The sequence below is a fragment of the Zootoca vivipara genome, chromosome 6 (assembly GCF_965207765.1).
Source record: "Zootoca vivipara chromosome 6, rZooViv2.hap1.1, whole genome shotgun sequence".
Classification (NCBI taxonomy): domain Eukaryota; kingdom Metazoa; phylum Chordata; class Lepidosauria; order Squamata; family Lacertidae; genus Zootoca; species Zootoca vivipara.
Window position 1 is genome coordinate 94937625 of NC_142589.1, and position 15951 is coordinate 94953575.

Sequence of the window (15951 nt, forward strand, 5' to 3'; positions counted from 1 at the left end):
AGGATCTGTCCCCAGCTGCCCCCAACAGCTGTGGGATTATCCAAGTGGCTTAACCTAAGCCCTGCTCCCTCCGTTCCCAATAAGTGCTGGGGCTCAAAGCAGGCCTTGTCAGCCACCCCTTCTGCCTATTTCATAGCCTGGGCAGGGGGCTTAATAATGATAATAATAATAATAATAATTTATTATTTATACCCCACCCATCTGGCTGGGATTCTCCAGCCACTCTGGGCTGCTTCCAGCAAAATATTAAAATACAATAATTCATCAAATATTAAAAACGCCCCAATGCAGGGCTGCCTTCAGACGTCTTCTAAAAGTCAGATAGTTGTTTATTTCCTTGACATCTGATGGGAGGGCGCCACCACCGAGAAGGCCCTCTGCCTGGTTCCCTGTAACCTCACTTCACGCAGGGAGTGAACCGCCAGAAGGCCCTCGGAGCTGGACCTCAGTGTCCAGGTTGGACGATGGGGGTGGAGACGCTCCTTCAGGGATACAGGGCTGGGGCCGTTTAGGGTTTTAAAGGTCAGCACCAACCCTTTGAATTGTGCTCGGAAACTTCCTGGGAGCCAATGTAGGTCTTTCAGGACCGGGGTTAGATGGTCTCAGTGGCCGCTCCCAGTCCCCAGTCTAGCTGGCGCATTCTGGTTTAGTTGTAGTTTCCGGGGCACCTTCCAAGGTAGCCCCACAGAGAGCGCACTGCAGTAGTCCAGGGGTCAGCAAACTTTTTCAGCCGCGGGCCGGTCCACTGTCCCTCAGACCTTGTGGGGGGCCGGACTATATTTTGAAAAAAAATATGAACTAATTCCTATGCCCCACAAATAACCCAGAGATGCTTCTTAAATAAAAGGACACATTCTACTCATGTAAAAACACCAGGCAGGCACCACAAATAACCCAGAGATGCATTTTAAATAAAAGGACACATTCTACTCATGTAAAAACACACTGATTCCCAAACCATCCGTGGGCCTTAGTTTGGGGACCCCTGCAGTAGTCCAAGCGGGAGATAACTAGAGCACGCACCACTCTGGAGAGACAGTCTGCAGGCAAGGAGGGTCTCAGTCTGCGTAACAGTTGGAGCTGGGAAACAGCCGCCCTGGATACAGAATTGACCTGCGCCTCCATGGACAGCCCGGAGTCCAAAACGACCCCCAGGCTGCGCAGGCTCCCTCTGAGCCCTCCTTTGTGGAAACAGGTTTGGGGGCATAAACGCAGCCCCAACCCGGACACCCCTCATTTTATGCCGATTCCCCCAAGGTACTGTTAGCCTGGAGATGGAAACAGCTGCACTTCACAAACAAATGAAACAGCTCCCAAAGGATCTCTCTCTCTCTCTCTGCAGGAACTACTCTGCACTCTGCCTATGCTCAGAGACTACTTCCACCCACTCCTTCCCAGAATGGAGAAACTGATTCTTGCCTGATTTTTTTTTAAGTAGGTGGGGTGCACACTGCTTATGTGCAGGGGCTACTGCACCCTGCTCCCAGAGGGTTATGAAACCGATTTTTTCCTGATTTTTGTTTTTAAGTGGGTTAGGGCGCACTCTGCTCATGATCAGGGGCTAACCCCACCCTTTCCTCCCCGAGGACTGGGGAACCGTTTCCTCCCTAATAATAATGATGATGATGATGATGATAAATTTGGCCCTGTACTAAGGGAAACTAAAAGAGAAAGGGAGGGGGACTGCCTGGGTTGAAGCCCCCGGACCTGTTTTTTCAAAGAGAAAGAATCGGATGGGGGGCCTGGGGGTGGGGCTGTCGCTGAGTCTGGGCAGAAAGAGAGCCCCCTGAGCAGTCAGTAGAGGAGGGTGTGGCTCACGAGCCCTGCGCTCTCCCGCCCCCCAATAAAACAAAAAACCCAGCGTACCCTCCCCGCTCTCAAAATAACGCACAACCCCCAATTTTTGCATTTGGAGAATGCGCTCTTTGCGCCAAAACACCCGGGCATCATCGCGCTCTCTATGGAAACCAGAGGGAGATAGAGACGCGCGCGCGGAGGAGCCACCCGCCGCCGCCGCCTCCCCCGCCTCTCCCCCCCCCCACCCACAAATCAAACCAGCGGCGCCCCCCCCCCCCACGCCTCGTCCTCCCTTTCGCCCCTTTGTGCTCAAGCTTGCAGGAGCTGGGGCTAGAGAGAAAGACAGACAGAAAGAAGGAAGGAAGGAAAGAAAACCATTCTATCCATTTTTGGCTAGTGCAGAGCGCAGGGAAAGAGAAGCAATCGGGACCCCCCCCAGCCTCCCCCCCATCCCCCGAGCTACCCCCACCTCTCCTTGGTGGGGTGCAGGTGGTCATTCTTCCAGTACCAAGCCTGGTCGCCTTGCCAGACCCACACGTACCCCACCCGGGGGGATTTTGAAATCCCCCCTCTCCAATTTCAGAACCACCTCCTTTTTAGCCAAGGATAAAGGAGAATTTATTGGTGTGTGGTTTTTTTTGCTCTTCTCCAAAATCCCCGGTGGTGGTGGTGGGCGGAATTTAAAGCTGGGGGGAGATTCCCCCCTTTTAAAGCATGCATCCCCTTCCCCACTAATCCCAGCACAGAAGGCGATGGAAATGTCCTTTTGCATCCCGGAGCGGCAAAAAGGGGTGATATAAGATTTTAATTTTTTTTGGAGAGGGTTGCCTCCCTAGATGCGCGCACGCCCCCGCCCTGTTTCCAGCTGCAAACCTCGCAGATGCTGGGCAGGTAAGTTTGATTTTTTAAAAAAAACTGTTTTCCCTCCCCTCGTTTTCTTTCTTTTCTTCTGCCACCATCATCTCTCTCTCTCTCTCGCACGCAAATCCTGGCGTCTCTATATCAGCCCCATTTTGCATCTCCAGACAAAGAGATGGTTGGGGACTCTATGTCATGCTGACTGCAATGAGACCCCCCCACCCCACCCCAAAATAACAATAAGCAGGGATTCCCCCCCCCAGCTCTCTCTCACACAAGTGCATTGTCCTATAGGGACCCAAACCCCGAACAATAGCCGCAAAATATCCAATCCAAAAAATAAGAGAGAAAATAAATCGCAGAACGGTTCATTGTTAGGGCGATTGTTGCCAGCCACACATCACTTTGGGTTTTTGGGTTTTTGAGTGGGAATGGTCTGAGACCCAACAAGAGCCCCCCCCCCGCCCGCCCGCCCCCCGCCCCTGTTTTATGCTGCGATGAGTATTTTTTATTGATTGATCGCTTATAGCCTCTGGGTTCTTGAAATGGAAAAGAAAAGGGATTTAAAAAAAAAGGATGGGTGAGGCTGTGTGGCCACTTGTAACTTCTGAAAGCTTCCATTAGCTCTGGGGGGGAGGGGGGAACACCTTGGGTTGCAGGTTCCTTTGGAACTCGCTGCCACCAGATTTGAGTGTTGGTGGTTCCTTAACCGCCTTCTGAACGAATTGGTTTATTTCAGTCGCTGACCAGATACCGTAGCTCCTCGCCTTCTTTCAAAAGGGAGTGGGCAGTTTTGACGCAGGGTGGTGCATCTCTGGTTATTAGTGAAGGCCGCCAAATGGAACCTCCATGTGTATATGAAGTCTATCTGTGAGTGCCAGGGGCTGCTGGGGGAGGGGGCAAACAAGGGGGTGCTATGACCTTCACGCTCTGGCTTGTAGGATTTCTCAGAGCCACGATGAAACTGGGATTGCTGGATGGAAACTTCCCTTATTCAGTTGACTTAATATATATATATATATATATATATACATTTCTATGGCCATTTGATACACCCTCTTTCAATGTTTTATTTGCCTTCTCAACAAGAGCCCTGGAGTCAGAAGCTAGCCACTCCTGAGCCTCTTTTGGCCACCTCTGTAAAATGGGTTGATACTGATATTCCTCCTTTCCTGTTATCCCGTATTACAGAAGTGGCCAACAGAGGCTCGAACAGGGGCTAGACTGAGGCTTGGTACAAACACAGCTAAACATCAGGTTTGGATCTGAGCTGGAGAGGCGTGAAACAAATGATAAAGAACGCAGTGACTCAGAGCATGTGCAGAGTGCACACTCCTCCCTAAGTAAATCCAGGAAACGGACTTGTTTGGGATTGGGGCGAGGACTGGATTTCACAGCAAATGATGCTTTTCTCAGGAAAGTCCCAGGAGCTGGGAAATAACTGCTGGGTGAGTTATTTACCGTAAATTCATTCATCCCAATGGACAATATGGGCTTAATCATTTAAAAAAAATAAAAAAGCCCACAAAAATCTGTATTTCTCATTTAAAGCTTGTTTTTCCTGTTTTGTTCTATTTTTTTAAAAAAAGATTTTTAATTAAATTTCAATTTCCAATTTTTCAATTCCAAATGAACATTTTACAAACTTTAAAATACCCAACGACATCCCTTTCTTCTCTTTCCGGGGTTCGTTTTACATATCATACATCCCTGCATATTTTACTATAACCATTCAAATCAGTTTTCCACTTTTTACATCCATCAAAAATTGTTCCCCCCTGTTTTGTTCTAATCCATCCTGGAGTTCGGGAGACAGTCTGCATATATATTGGCCTGTTCCGACCTCTTTTTCTTAATGGGGACATGGACCATTCATAATCTTCCCAACGTGGAGCGGGGAGAAAGCGAAGGCAAGCGTCAACCGTTTGCTGCTTCTGCTCAGGCTGCACAGAGTAGAATCTTCACTTGGTGGCAAAACAGCCGAAATCCGAGTGCAAAATGTGCCCGGCACCTGGCTAATTTCGAACACCCTCTGCTGTGGCTTTCAAGACCCATGTTGGGCAAGAGATGTTTCAGAGAGGGAGAGAGATAGAGAGAAAGAGGAGGTTTATCCTTTCCAGATTTTAAACTTTATCATGAAGCTGCTTGTGTTACTTAGATCCGGGAGTGGATTAAATTAGAAAATACAGATATGTTAGATCTGGAAGGGCATGTTAATAGATTTGGATGGCATGCGTATTTACGGCACGAGAAAGGGAAAGTACATAAAGGATTTTACAATCATATAATTAGGAGATCACTTTTAAAAGTATGGGGGAAATATAAAGACCTGTTAGAACAAAAGACTCCATGGGGGTTGCCTTCTACAGAGGTAATCACAATAAAATAAATAAATAAACAGGGAGGCAATATGGCCTACATATAGCAACCTACAAATGGAGATATATGGGAAATTATAATACATTAAGTACACTATTAAATATAGAATCAAAAACAATGCTTTTTCAAAAGAAGATTGTGAGAGATATAAAATAATGATATTAAAACGGTAAAAAAGGCAACGTAAAGTATTAATAAGGGAGATATAAGGGGTGAGTTTGCCATTACCCCTGGCACCGGGCACCAACGATCAAATATATAATGTTATCTTGTAGTCTGTTAAATCTGGTGCCAAATTTAAGGTCCGTATGTAACGAAAGCAATCATTTCCCTTGGTGGCACACTGTGTGGTCTCTCTTTCTCGAGGGAATGCCAACAACAAGCCTCCCCCCCCAAAAAACCCGTAAGATTGCAATAGGCCCCCCACTTTTTACTAAGGGTCTGCGATCATTGCTATGACCGCTGGGACTCCGGGTATCGATTTGGGCGTTAAATGGGTCATTTTGACAGACAGAGGATCTATAGGCCTGGGGGGGTGGGCCATGCATCTAAATAGGGTTGGATCCAATGTCAGTCCCACTCAGAGTAGACCTGTCAAAATCAATATGCCCACGCCTGTCGATTTTAACTGGTTGGATCCATTGCTAGTCAAGTTCAGAATAGACCCATCAAAATCGGCAGGTAATGGTCCTGAAAGACCTACATTGGTTCCCAGGACGTTTCCCAGCACCATTCAAAGTGTTGGTGCTGACCTTGAAAGCCCTAAACGGGCCAGTAGACCTGAAGGAGGATCTCCACCCCGGACACCGGAGTCCACCTCCCGAGGGCCTTCTGGCAGTTCCCTCCCTGCGAGAAGCGAGGTTACAGGGAACCAGGCAGAGGGCCTTTTCGGTGGTGGCGCCCGCCTTGTGGAACGCCCTTCCACCAGATGTCAAGGAAATAACAACTACCGGTACCTGACTTTTAGAAGACATCTGAAGGCAGCCCTGTTTAGGGGAGTTTCTAATGTTTGATTCTATTGGGAGCTGCCCAGAGTGGCTGAGGAAACCCAGCCAGATGGGAGGGTATAAATATTATTATTATTATTATTATTATTATTATTATTATTATTATTATTATTAATTACATGACTCATTGGTTTCAGCAGGTCTCCTCTGAGTAGGGATCAATTGGATCTGACCGGGATACATCAGTATGAGACTTTGAAGCTCAGGGTTGTGGGTTCGAGTTCCACGCTGGGCAAAAGTTTCCCCTGCGTTGCAGGGGGTGGGGCTACATGACCCCCCCCCTCCGGGGTTCCCTTCCAGCTCTGCAATTCTGTGATTTTAACTCCTGCTTGTTTTGGTTCTGTGGTGTCCCATGGCAGCGATGAGCAGAACCTAGGCTGAGACCCCTCCCCGCCAGATTAACTCTGGAGCGCACCTCTGGCACCATGATCTCGGCAAAGGAGAAGACAAAGGCTCCGAAAGACAGCATGACTCTCCTTCCCTGCTTCTACTTTGTTGAGGTGAGCAGAACTTCTCCGTCAGATATAGAATTACATTTTCTGTTTTACAATTCAGAATATTCCCTTAAACAACCTTAAAATATCAACGACTTCCCTTCTTCTCTTTCCATGGCTCATTTTGCGTAGCTTAAATCCCTGCATATTTTACATAAACTAAGCCATTTAGTATTCCATGTCAGTGGTACCTTGGTTCTCAAACTTAATCTGTTCCAAAACCAAATCGTTCCAAAACCAAGGTGCGCTTTCCCATAGGAAGCAATGCGAAACGGATTAATCCGTTCCGGACTTTTAAAAACAACCCCTAAAACAGCAATTGAACATGAATTCTACTATCTAACGAGACCATTCGTCCATAAAATGTAAGCAATAATCAATACGCTGTGTTCTAAAATAAATAAGGCAGTATTGTAGATGATAAATATAAAAATTAAATTTTAATTCAATGACTGGTGATAGTCATTGTTTGGATGGGGGTCTTTTATCCATTTCCACAATCACACAATCAATCAGTCAGTAGCTGGACTGGGTTCCGCGCAGTCACAGAAACAAATGAACCAAAAAAGCCTCAAAAACAAAAATGTAAAATAAAGAGCAAAAACAAAAGTGTCAAACTTAATCCGTTTCGGAAGCCCATTTGACTTCTGAAATGTTCGGAAACCGAGGCGCGGCTTCTGATTGGTGCAGGCGTGCCGGAAACAATAGCTGACAGCCATGTCGGACGTCCAGCTTCCGAAAAATGTCCGAAAACCGAAATACTTCCATCCGAGTTTTCAGCGTTTGGGAACCAAGGTACCTCTGTATATATATCATTCCCCAGAATGCTTTGGTTATCTTGCACGTCCACCCGAAAAAGGTTCTCCTACCCAAAAGATAGCGCATGCTTCTTCCCTCGCTCTCCCTTTGTCTTCCAGCTGCCCATTGTGGCTTCCTCCATTGTGACGCTCTACTTCTTAGAGCTGACGGACCTCTTCAAGCCAGCCAAGGTGGGCTTCCAATGTTACGACCGGGCTCTTTCCATGCCCTACGTGGAGACCAATGAGGAGATGATCCCGTTGCTCATGCTCCTCAGCTTGGCTTTCGCGGCCCCTGCAGCCTCGGTAAGTAGCGTTCCGGCCTCTCCTTCCCTCTTGGATTTTTATTATAGCTACAGTGAGTAGAAGGGACACAGGTGGCGCTGTGGGTTAAACCACAGAGCCTAGGGCTTGCTGATCAGAAGGTTGGCGGTTTGAATCCCCGCGACGGGGTGAGCTCCCGTTTCTCGGTCTCAGCTCCTGCCAACCTAGCAGTTTGAAAGCACGTCAAAGTGCAAGTAGATAAATAGGTACCACTCCAAGCGGGAAGGTAAACGGCGTTTCCGTGCGCTGCTCTGGTTTGCCAGAAGCGGTTTTGTCATGTTGGCCACATGACCTGGAAGCTGTACACCAGCTCCCTTGGCCAATAAAGCGAGATGAGCGCCGCAACCCCAGAGTCGTCCGCGACTGGACCTAACGGTCAGGGGTCCCTTTATCTTTACCTTACAGTCAGTAGAGGAGGAGGCTCCTAATCTGCAGGTCGTGGGTACAGGTCCCACACTGGGCAAAAGATTCCTGCTTTCCCATACCCTCCAGAGTTTCTCCGATGAAAAATAGGGACAATATTATTATTATTATTATTATTATTATTATTATTATTATTATTATTATTATTGCCTTTGACTAGACTTAACAGTCCAGGGGTCCTTTACCTTTACTTTTTACCTTATTATTATTATACCCTGCCCATCTGACACCAGCCACTCTGGGCATCTTCCAACATATATGAAAACATAATAAAACATTAAACCTATATTTTAAAAAAAATCATATACAGGCCTGCCTTCATACGACTCGGGGATTGGATAACGGCAGACCCTCCAACATTTCTCCCATAAAAATAGGGACGTCCTATTCCATCCACTCCAACGTTTCTCCCATGAAAATAGGGACGTCCTATTCCATCCCTTCACTTCCCTTGTCAACAAGCCCCACCCACCTGGGCAGGGGAGGGGCTTTCTCTGACCCCGCCCCTCTTCCTTCCTTCCTTCCCTCCCTCCCTTTCAGATCATGGTGGGCGAAGGCATCGTCTACTGCTTGCAGTCCAACATCAAAGGCCGCGCCAGCTCCGAGGGAAGTATCAACGCCGGCGGCTGCAATTTCAACTCCTTCCTCCGCAGGACAGTCCGGTTTGTGGGTAAGTTCGTCCCCGTCCTCCGAGCCCCCTAATAAACCCAACTTTTCAGGGCATACAGAGGGCAGACCCTGCCCGGTGGTTCCTTCTCATTCAGCCTTGCAGAAAAGATAAGCCATGATTCTTAGCATCCTCCTGATGCCCCAGAAGCAGAAAGTCTGTAGCTCAGGGGCAAAACACCTGCTTCCTTCCCCCCCCCCCACTTTGCCAAATCATTCTTATCGATTTTTCCAAATCTTAATGAATCAACCACAAATCAAAACGAATTCAATTCAAAACAATTTATTTTTTTCAAAATTCCCGCATTCAGTCCTTGATGTTTTCTCTTTTTGCGCCAGTGATTTCTAATTGACCTTTCATTCCCTATAATTATCCTTAGTGGGGTTTTCGTTTGTTTGTTATTTTCAACTTATTATCCTTTGTTGTTGTTTAGTCGTTTAGTCGTGTCCGACTCTTCGTGACCCCATGGACCATAGCACGCCAGGCACTCCTGTCTTCCACTGCCTCCCGCAGTTTGGTCAGACTCATGTTCGTAGCTTTGAGAACACTGTCCAACCATCTCGTCCTCTGTCGTCCCCTTCTCCTTGTGCCCTCCATCTTTCCCAACATCAGGGTCTTTTCCAGGGATTCTTCTCTTCTCATGAGGTGGCCAAAGTATTGGAGCCTCAGCTTCACGATCTGTCCTTCCAGTGAGCACTCAGGGCTGATTTCCTTCAGAATGGAGAGGTTTGATCTTCTTGCAGTCCATGGGACTCTCAAGAGTCTCCTCCAGCACCAAAATTCAAAAGCATCAATTCTTCGGCGATCATTATCAATATTATCCTTACCCATCTGCTATCCATTTGCCCATTCCTGCATGTGCTATATTTTAACACTTCCGGAAGCTGTGGTTACTCGTGGAACCGCAGTTGGTAAATAATTATTATTTCTAAAATAAATCCCCTCCCCTTCCTTCTGCGTGTATGAGAACCTGATAGTTTGCATTCGTCAGATGTTCTCCATTTGCTTCTTAATTAAGCACGGTACGCTTAATGTCCAAGATTCTTCCTGCCCAAATACACTTTCATTTCCAGCCTTTCTCCTCTTATGGTCTAGTCTCCATTTCAAAACAGGAATTTCAATGACATCCACCTTATCATAGCACCTGTTTTGCACGCAGGAGATACCAGGTTCCAATCCCCGATGAGGGGGAAAAAGGCTCCCTGGTCCAAAAACTCCAGAGAGCTAAGATTCTAGTCCTCATGGCTGAGAGGGGAGGGCAGGGGCAATGAGAACGCAGGGAGCTGACCGCTGGACTCATTTAGCTAACTGGCAACAGGCTCCCCAGGGGTTTTGGGGAGGGAGTCTCTCCCAGCCTTATGCAGAGGTGCCGGGAATTGAACTTGGGAACTTCTACACAAAAAGCCAACGTTCTGCTGCTAAGCCTCTTTGCCCAGCCTGGCATCGTGATGGCAATACGTCGCCTGCGATCAGTGCTGGATTTATGTATAAGCTAAACAAGCTCCATCTTAGGGCCCCACTCTCTTGGGGGCCCCCCAAAAAACTAAAAGGGAAAATACCTGGATGTACATTTCCAAATAAAAAGAAATAAAATAAAACCTACATACAACAACTGTGTTCTGTGTTGCGTAGGCTCCTAGGCTGTAAGTCATGCGCCCCGCCTGCTAGCCTGCTCCCTAAAATACCACTGGTTTGCTCATATCTGTATATAGGGTGCCTATATCGTGCTATATATAATTATTAGTAGTTTGCATCATATATTTGCACGCGAGTGGTGCTGTGGGTTAAACCACAGAGTCTAGGGCTTGCCGATCAGAAGGTTGGCGGTTCGAATCCCTGCAACGGGGTGAGCTCCCATTGCTTGGTCCCAGGTCCTGCCAACCTAGCAGTTCGAAAGCACGTCAAAATGCAAGTAGATAAATAGGAACCGCTACAGCGGGAAGGTAAACGGCGTTTCCATGTGCTGCTCTGGTTCACCAGAAGCGGCTTAGTCATGCTGGCCACATGACCTGGAAGCTATACACCGGCTCCCTTGGCCAATAACGCGAGATTAGCACCGCAACCCTGGAGTCGGTCACGACTGGACCTAATGGTCAGCGGTCCCTTTACTTTTACCTATATATAGGGTGCCTACATCCTGCTATATATAATTCCTCATCATATATAGTTTGCACCATATATTTGCACCTATTTCACGTTATAGGAAGTTTCTAGAGACCAGATGACGAGTCTTTGTAAATGGTGTTTCTAAAGGAACTTTTGTTCTCGCCAAATGCCGATGTATTTGCATTATTAAGTTTGTTATGAATCAAAAACCATTTTAAGTTAGAACTTAATAGCCATTTCACTATTTATATACAGTATTTCTTAATTGTATTTCATGATTAATATACTTCTTCTTAATGGTATTTCAGTCAAACGATGACTTTCATAAAATACATATTTTGTGATGTGCAAATGGCGTTAGATACCTATGAGGTCCATCAGTGGCCATATACCATTTATTTAACACAAAAAAACAGCAACAATTTGTTGTTGACAAAGGACAGCTGGACATAGAACAGACCCCGTGACCTTCAGGAGCTGAGGGCCGCATCAAACCTAAATCCGGCCCTGTCTGCGGACCTTGCTTGGCACCAGAATGGGGGTTGAAGAACTGGATAAGGAAACACACACACACAGAACCCAGCCAGTGGGTTCTCTATCCCTGGGCTTAATCCCAGTGGGAAACAAATCTCTCTGGCGTCCCGGCAGGTGTCCACGTTTTCGGTCTCTGCGCCACGGCCCTCGTGACAGACGTGATCCAGCTGGCCACGGGGTACCACGCCCCGTTCTTCCTGACGGTCTGCAAGCCCAACTACACCCTCCTGGGCATCTCCTGCGACGCCAACCCCTACATCACGCAGGACATCTGCTCAGGGCAAGACCAGCACGCCATCCTTTCGGCCAGGTGAGGTCGGGACGGGACGCGCTTCGAAAGCCGGCAGCGGAGCATTCTCTGCCGGGACGCCCCCGGGGCGGGGTGACCGCCACCCGCTGGAGCTAAGTGGGGGGCCCGAATCGCCCCCCACCCTGCAGCCCAGCCTGCATAATTGCAGTGGCAATTGCTCCTGTGTGACTTTTCCTTCTCCCCTTCCTTTTCCCAGGAAAACGTTCCCCTCCCAGCACGCCACGCTCTCCGCTTTTGCCGCCGTCTACGTGTCGGTGAGTCCCTCCCCCTCCGTGATCTGCTGGCTGGATGATAAGAATCGACTCCTCATTTCTAGGAAGCATCTCTGTGATCCAGGCTAGGGTGGGGTTGAGTATTGGGGTGAAAAAAGCCCCCCCCCATCTGCTTACGTTTCAGCCTTCACAGCAAGGGTGGCAAACTTTGCAATCTTTAAAATTATGTTTTCAAAAGTTTAGCATATATACTTTGCCCTTTTCCAACTCCTTGCCGTATTTTCCACGGCACGGTGGAAAATGTTGAAGGGCAAGACCGAATTATGATGGCCCCCTTAGCTGTGCTCCCCCAACAGAAGCCCACAGCCATGCCCCCCAATGAGTCAATAGCATCTCCACCCCCCATCGTCCATCCCGGACACCAGGGTCCAGCTCCGAAGGTCTTCTGGCAGTCGTTAAGTTGCAGGGAACCAGGCAGAGGGCCTTCTCGGTGGTGGCACCCACCCTGTGGAACACCCTCAAGGAGATAAATAACTATCTGACTTTTAGAAGGCATCTGAAGGCAGCCCTGGACTGGGAAGTTTTAAATATATATATATATATATATGATATTTTATTACATTTCGAAGAGCACCTTCACGACCTCCGCCGTAAATCTTTGCAGATGTACTTCAACTCCATCATCTCCGACAGCACCAAGCTTCTCAAACCCATCTTGGTCTTCGCTTTTGCCATCGCGGCCGGGATCTGTGGCCTGACGCAGATCACCCAGTACCGCAGCCACCCCATCGACGTCTACGTGGGTTTCCTGATCGGATCGGGGATCGCAGCCTACCTGGCAAGTCTCTTCTCCTCAGACCCCCTTCCCGGACTCTACCACTTTTTTTGGGGGGGTACTGGGGTTGGGGGCACCCCGAGGCTGAAGTTCAAGAGGTATGCGGTGAGTCAGGGTTCGAGTGGGCGAACAAGTGGGAGTGTTCAGGGAGGCAGGAAAGGATGTCTTGTTTATTAATATCCTTCCTAACTTGTGCTAGCAAGTTCTATATTACAGGGGTCAGAAAACTTTTTCAGCGGGGGGCCGGTCCACTGTCCCTCAGACCTTGTGGGGAGCCGGACTATATTTTGCAAAAAAATAAAAATAAAAAATGAACGAATTCCTATGCCCCACAAATAACCCAGAGATGCATTTTAAATAAAAGGACACAGTCTACTCATGTAAAAATATGAGTGGGCCGAATTGAGAAGGTGATTGGGCCGGATCCAGCCCCCAGGCCTTAGGTTGCCTACCCTTGCCCTAAACTGCTGAAGGTAATGGCGCCCTTTCTATGTCCAGCTGTCCTTTGTCAACAACAAATTGTCGCTGTTTTTTGTGTTCTTCCTTCTCGGTGGTGGCACCCACCCTGTGGAATGCCCTCCCACCAGAGGTCAAAGAGAACAACAATTACCAGACCTTTAGAAGGCATCTCAAGGCAGCCCTGTTTAGGGAAGCTTTTAATGTTTGATTTCTGTATTTTAATGTTTTGTTGAAAGCCGCCCAGAGTGGCTGGGGGAACCCGGCCAGATGGGCAGGGTATAAATAATAAATTATTATTATTATTATTATTATTATTATTATTATTATTATTATTATTATTATTATTATTATTTTGAATATATGCTATATGGTCATTTATGGACCTAATAGGTATCTCAAGCCATTTGCACATAACAAAATATGTATTATATCAAAGTAATGGATATAGAAAGGAGCAAACCAGTGATATTTGGGGGAGCAGGCTAGCAGGCGGGGCCCATGACTTACACCCTAGGAGCCTACACAACAGAAAACACTGTTGCTGTACGTAGGTTTTAGCCTATTTGTTTTTTTATTTTATATTTTGGAAATATACATCCAGTTTCCCCCCCTTTATTTTTTGGGGGGCCCCCCAAGAGAATGGGGCCCCAAGGTAGAGCTTGGTGAGCTGATACGTAAATCCGGCACCGGTCTTAACAGCTGCCATCTCATTCCCCCAAACAGGCCTACCACGCCGTGGGCAACTTCCGCGCTCCGACCGAGAAGGCCCCATCCAACCCTCCCGCCAAGGACGCTTTGAGGGCCCTGACACAGCGAGGCCATGACTCCGTCTACCACCAGAACAAGTCGGTCAGTACCGACGAGCTGAACCCGCAGACGCGGCTGGAGGGGATGAACCGGCAGGTCCAGCGTGAGAAGAACTCCCTGGGCAGCCTGAAGCGTGCCAGTGTCGACGTGGACCTTCTGGCCCCCCGCAGCCCCATGGGCAAGGAGAACATGGTCACTTTCAGCAACACACTGCCGAGGGTCAACACGCCCTCGATGGACGACCCGGCCCGGCGCCACATGACCATCCACGTCCCCGTGGACGCCTCGCGGTCCAAGCAGCTGATTACCGAATGGAAGCAAAAGTCCGTGGAAGGCCGGGGGATGACCTTGGCCGAGGAAGTGGCCCGACGGGTCGGCTCCGATTGCTTGGTCGGAGAGGACGACGAACATATCCCGCCGTCGCTGTACCCCACCGTCCAGGCCCGGACGGCCGAGCGCGCCGCCATGGGTCCCCGGGTCCTCATCCAGCCGAGGCCCGGAGCGACTCAGCTGGTCCACATCCCCGAGGAGAGCCAAGCCAACGCCGGGGCCAACATTTCGCCCAAGAGCAGCTCGGCAGTGCGGGCAAAATGGATGATGATGGCCGAGAAAGGGTCGGCGTCGCAGAGAGTGGCCAACCCTCCGCGCCTCATGCAAGTCATCGCCATGTCAAAGCAGCCGGGGATGGTTTCAGTGACGCCCAAGCACTCGGAGACGTCCTCGTCGTCCACCAGCTCCGATTCCTCGCAGTACCGGTCCCCATCGGAACGGGACAGCTCCAGCGTCGTCACCATCGATGCACACGCCCCGCACCACCCGGTCGTGCACCTCTCCTCCGGGAACGGGCCCTGGGAATGGAAAGCGACCCAGAAAGTGTCGGACGGGCTGGACGCTTACGAGCTCAACGACATGGGCAAGGATTTCCGCGGCTTCCGGCCGGCCAAGAGTGCCGGGGTCTCCCCGGGGTCGTCGGTCAGCGACATCGAGCAGGACGAGCCACGGTACGGCAGCGTGGCCACCATCAACGTGGCGGCGGGAGTGGGGGGCGGTGAGACCAGCCCCGCGGAAAACATGCTCGGGGGTCCCAGCCGCGAGTCGACGCTGCGCCGGAAGCCGACGAGCCTGACGGTTGGCGAGAAGGACGGCCTGGCGGAGGAGACGGAAAACTTCTACAAGAAGATGCAAGCCAACCGGCGGTTCAAAGACTAGGTCCGACCTGCGCCCTGCGGTGCCGAAATGGGATGGGAACGATTCACCCCATTTCCAAAAATAAAATTGATTTCAGTCGCCATCTTCATGGCAAAGATCTTCGTTTACCGAGAGTTGAACAGCGAAGATCCAGTATCTACTTTGGAGACCAAATTTCTGGGATTTCCTGCTGTGTTTTAGCCAAGGAATTGCCTACCCCTCTTCTGGATTATCGCAGCATCCTCCACACAGGGAATCGGAGACATTGAGGGACCGCTGAAGGAATTTTTTAAAAAAATACCCAACAAATTATCAGTGCTGTTGATTTTCAGGACAAGTGTAATTTATTCGTAACTACTGATTGTAAAGCCGGCCAGAGCCAAGAGCCTGGCATGGGATGGTTTAAACATTACGGAAGGGACGCAGGGTTGTACCGCTTGGTGCACTCAGGAGTCCTGCGCTTTTGCAAAATGGGAGGGTGTGTCGTACTTGGCAAAGTCAGGTGGGTGGGTCATTTAGCTTGCAAGATGAAGCCTCCCCCGGTGATGATTCAGAGATGTTTTCTTTGTCTCCGACGAAAGCGGGGAGGGAATCTGTAAATACCTGGGGTGCCCAAAGGAGACAGAAGAGGAGGGGGAGATAAGTCTTGAAAAAGAGAGGATGTCTGGCTAGGGTGCCGAGGGAACAGAAGCGTCCGCCGTGTCCGTTCTTCCCTGCAGCGGCCAACAAGATTATACTAGGAGGCAACAAACGT

At 49.1% G+C, this 15951-nt stretch overlaps 1 protein-coding gene across 2 annotated transcripts in view; it reads left to right on the top strand.

Annotated features, from left to right (window-relative positions):
- Positions 1-15664, top strand: part of PLPPR3 (phospholipid phosphatase related 3) — an 18228-nt gene extending 2564 nt beyond the window's left edge. The window contains exons 1-8 of one of the 2 annotated variants that reach the window (XM_088673099.1): positions 2095-2688; positions 6401-6541; positions 7453-7638; positions 8620-8749; positions 11501-11696; positions 11893-11950; positions 12573-12746; positions 13926-15664. In XM_088673099.1, coding sequence (XP_088529225.1) covers positions 6467-6541; positions 7453-7638; positions 8620-8749; positions 11501-11696; positions 11893-11950; positions 12573-12746; positions 13926-15218 — 2112 coding nt within the window. In that variant the 5' untranslated portion in view covers positions 2095-2688; positions 6401-6466 and the 3' untranslated portion in view covers positions 15219-15664. Of the gene's footprint in view, positions 1-2094; positions 2689-6400; positions 6542-7452; positions 7639-8619; positions 8750-11500; positions 11697-11892; positions 11951-12572; positions 12747-13925 lie in introns of those variants that run through there. The other variant, XM_035117752.3, reaches the window with a different exon arrangement.
- Positions 15665-15951: the final 287 nt, after the last annotated feature.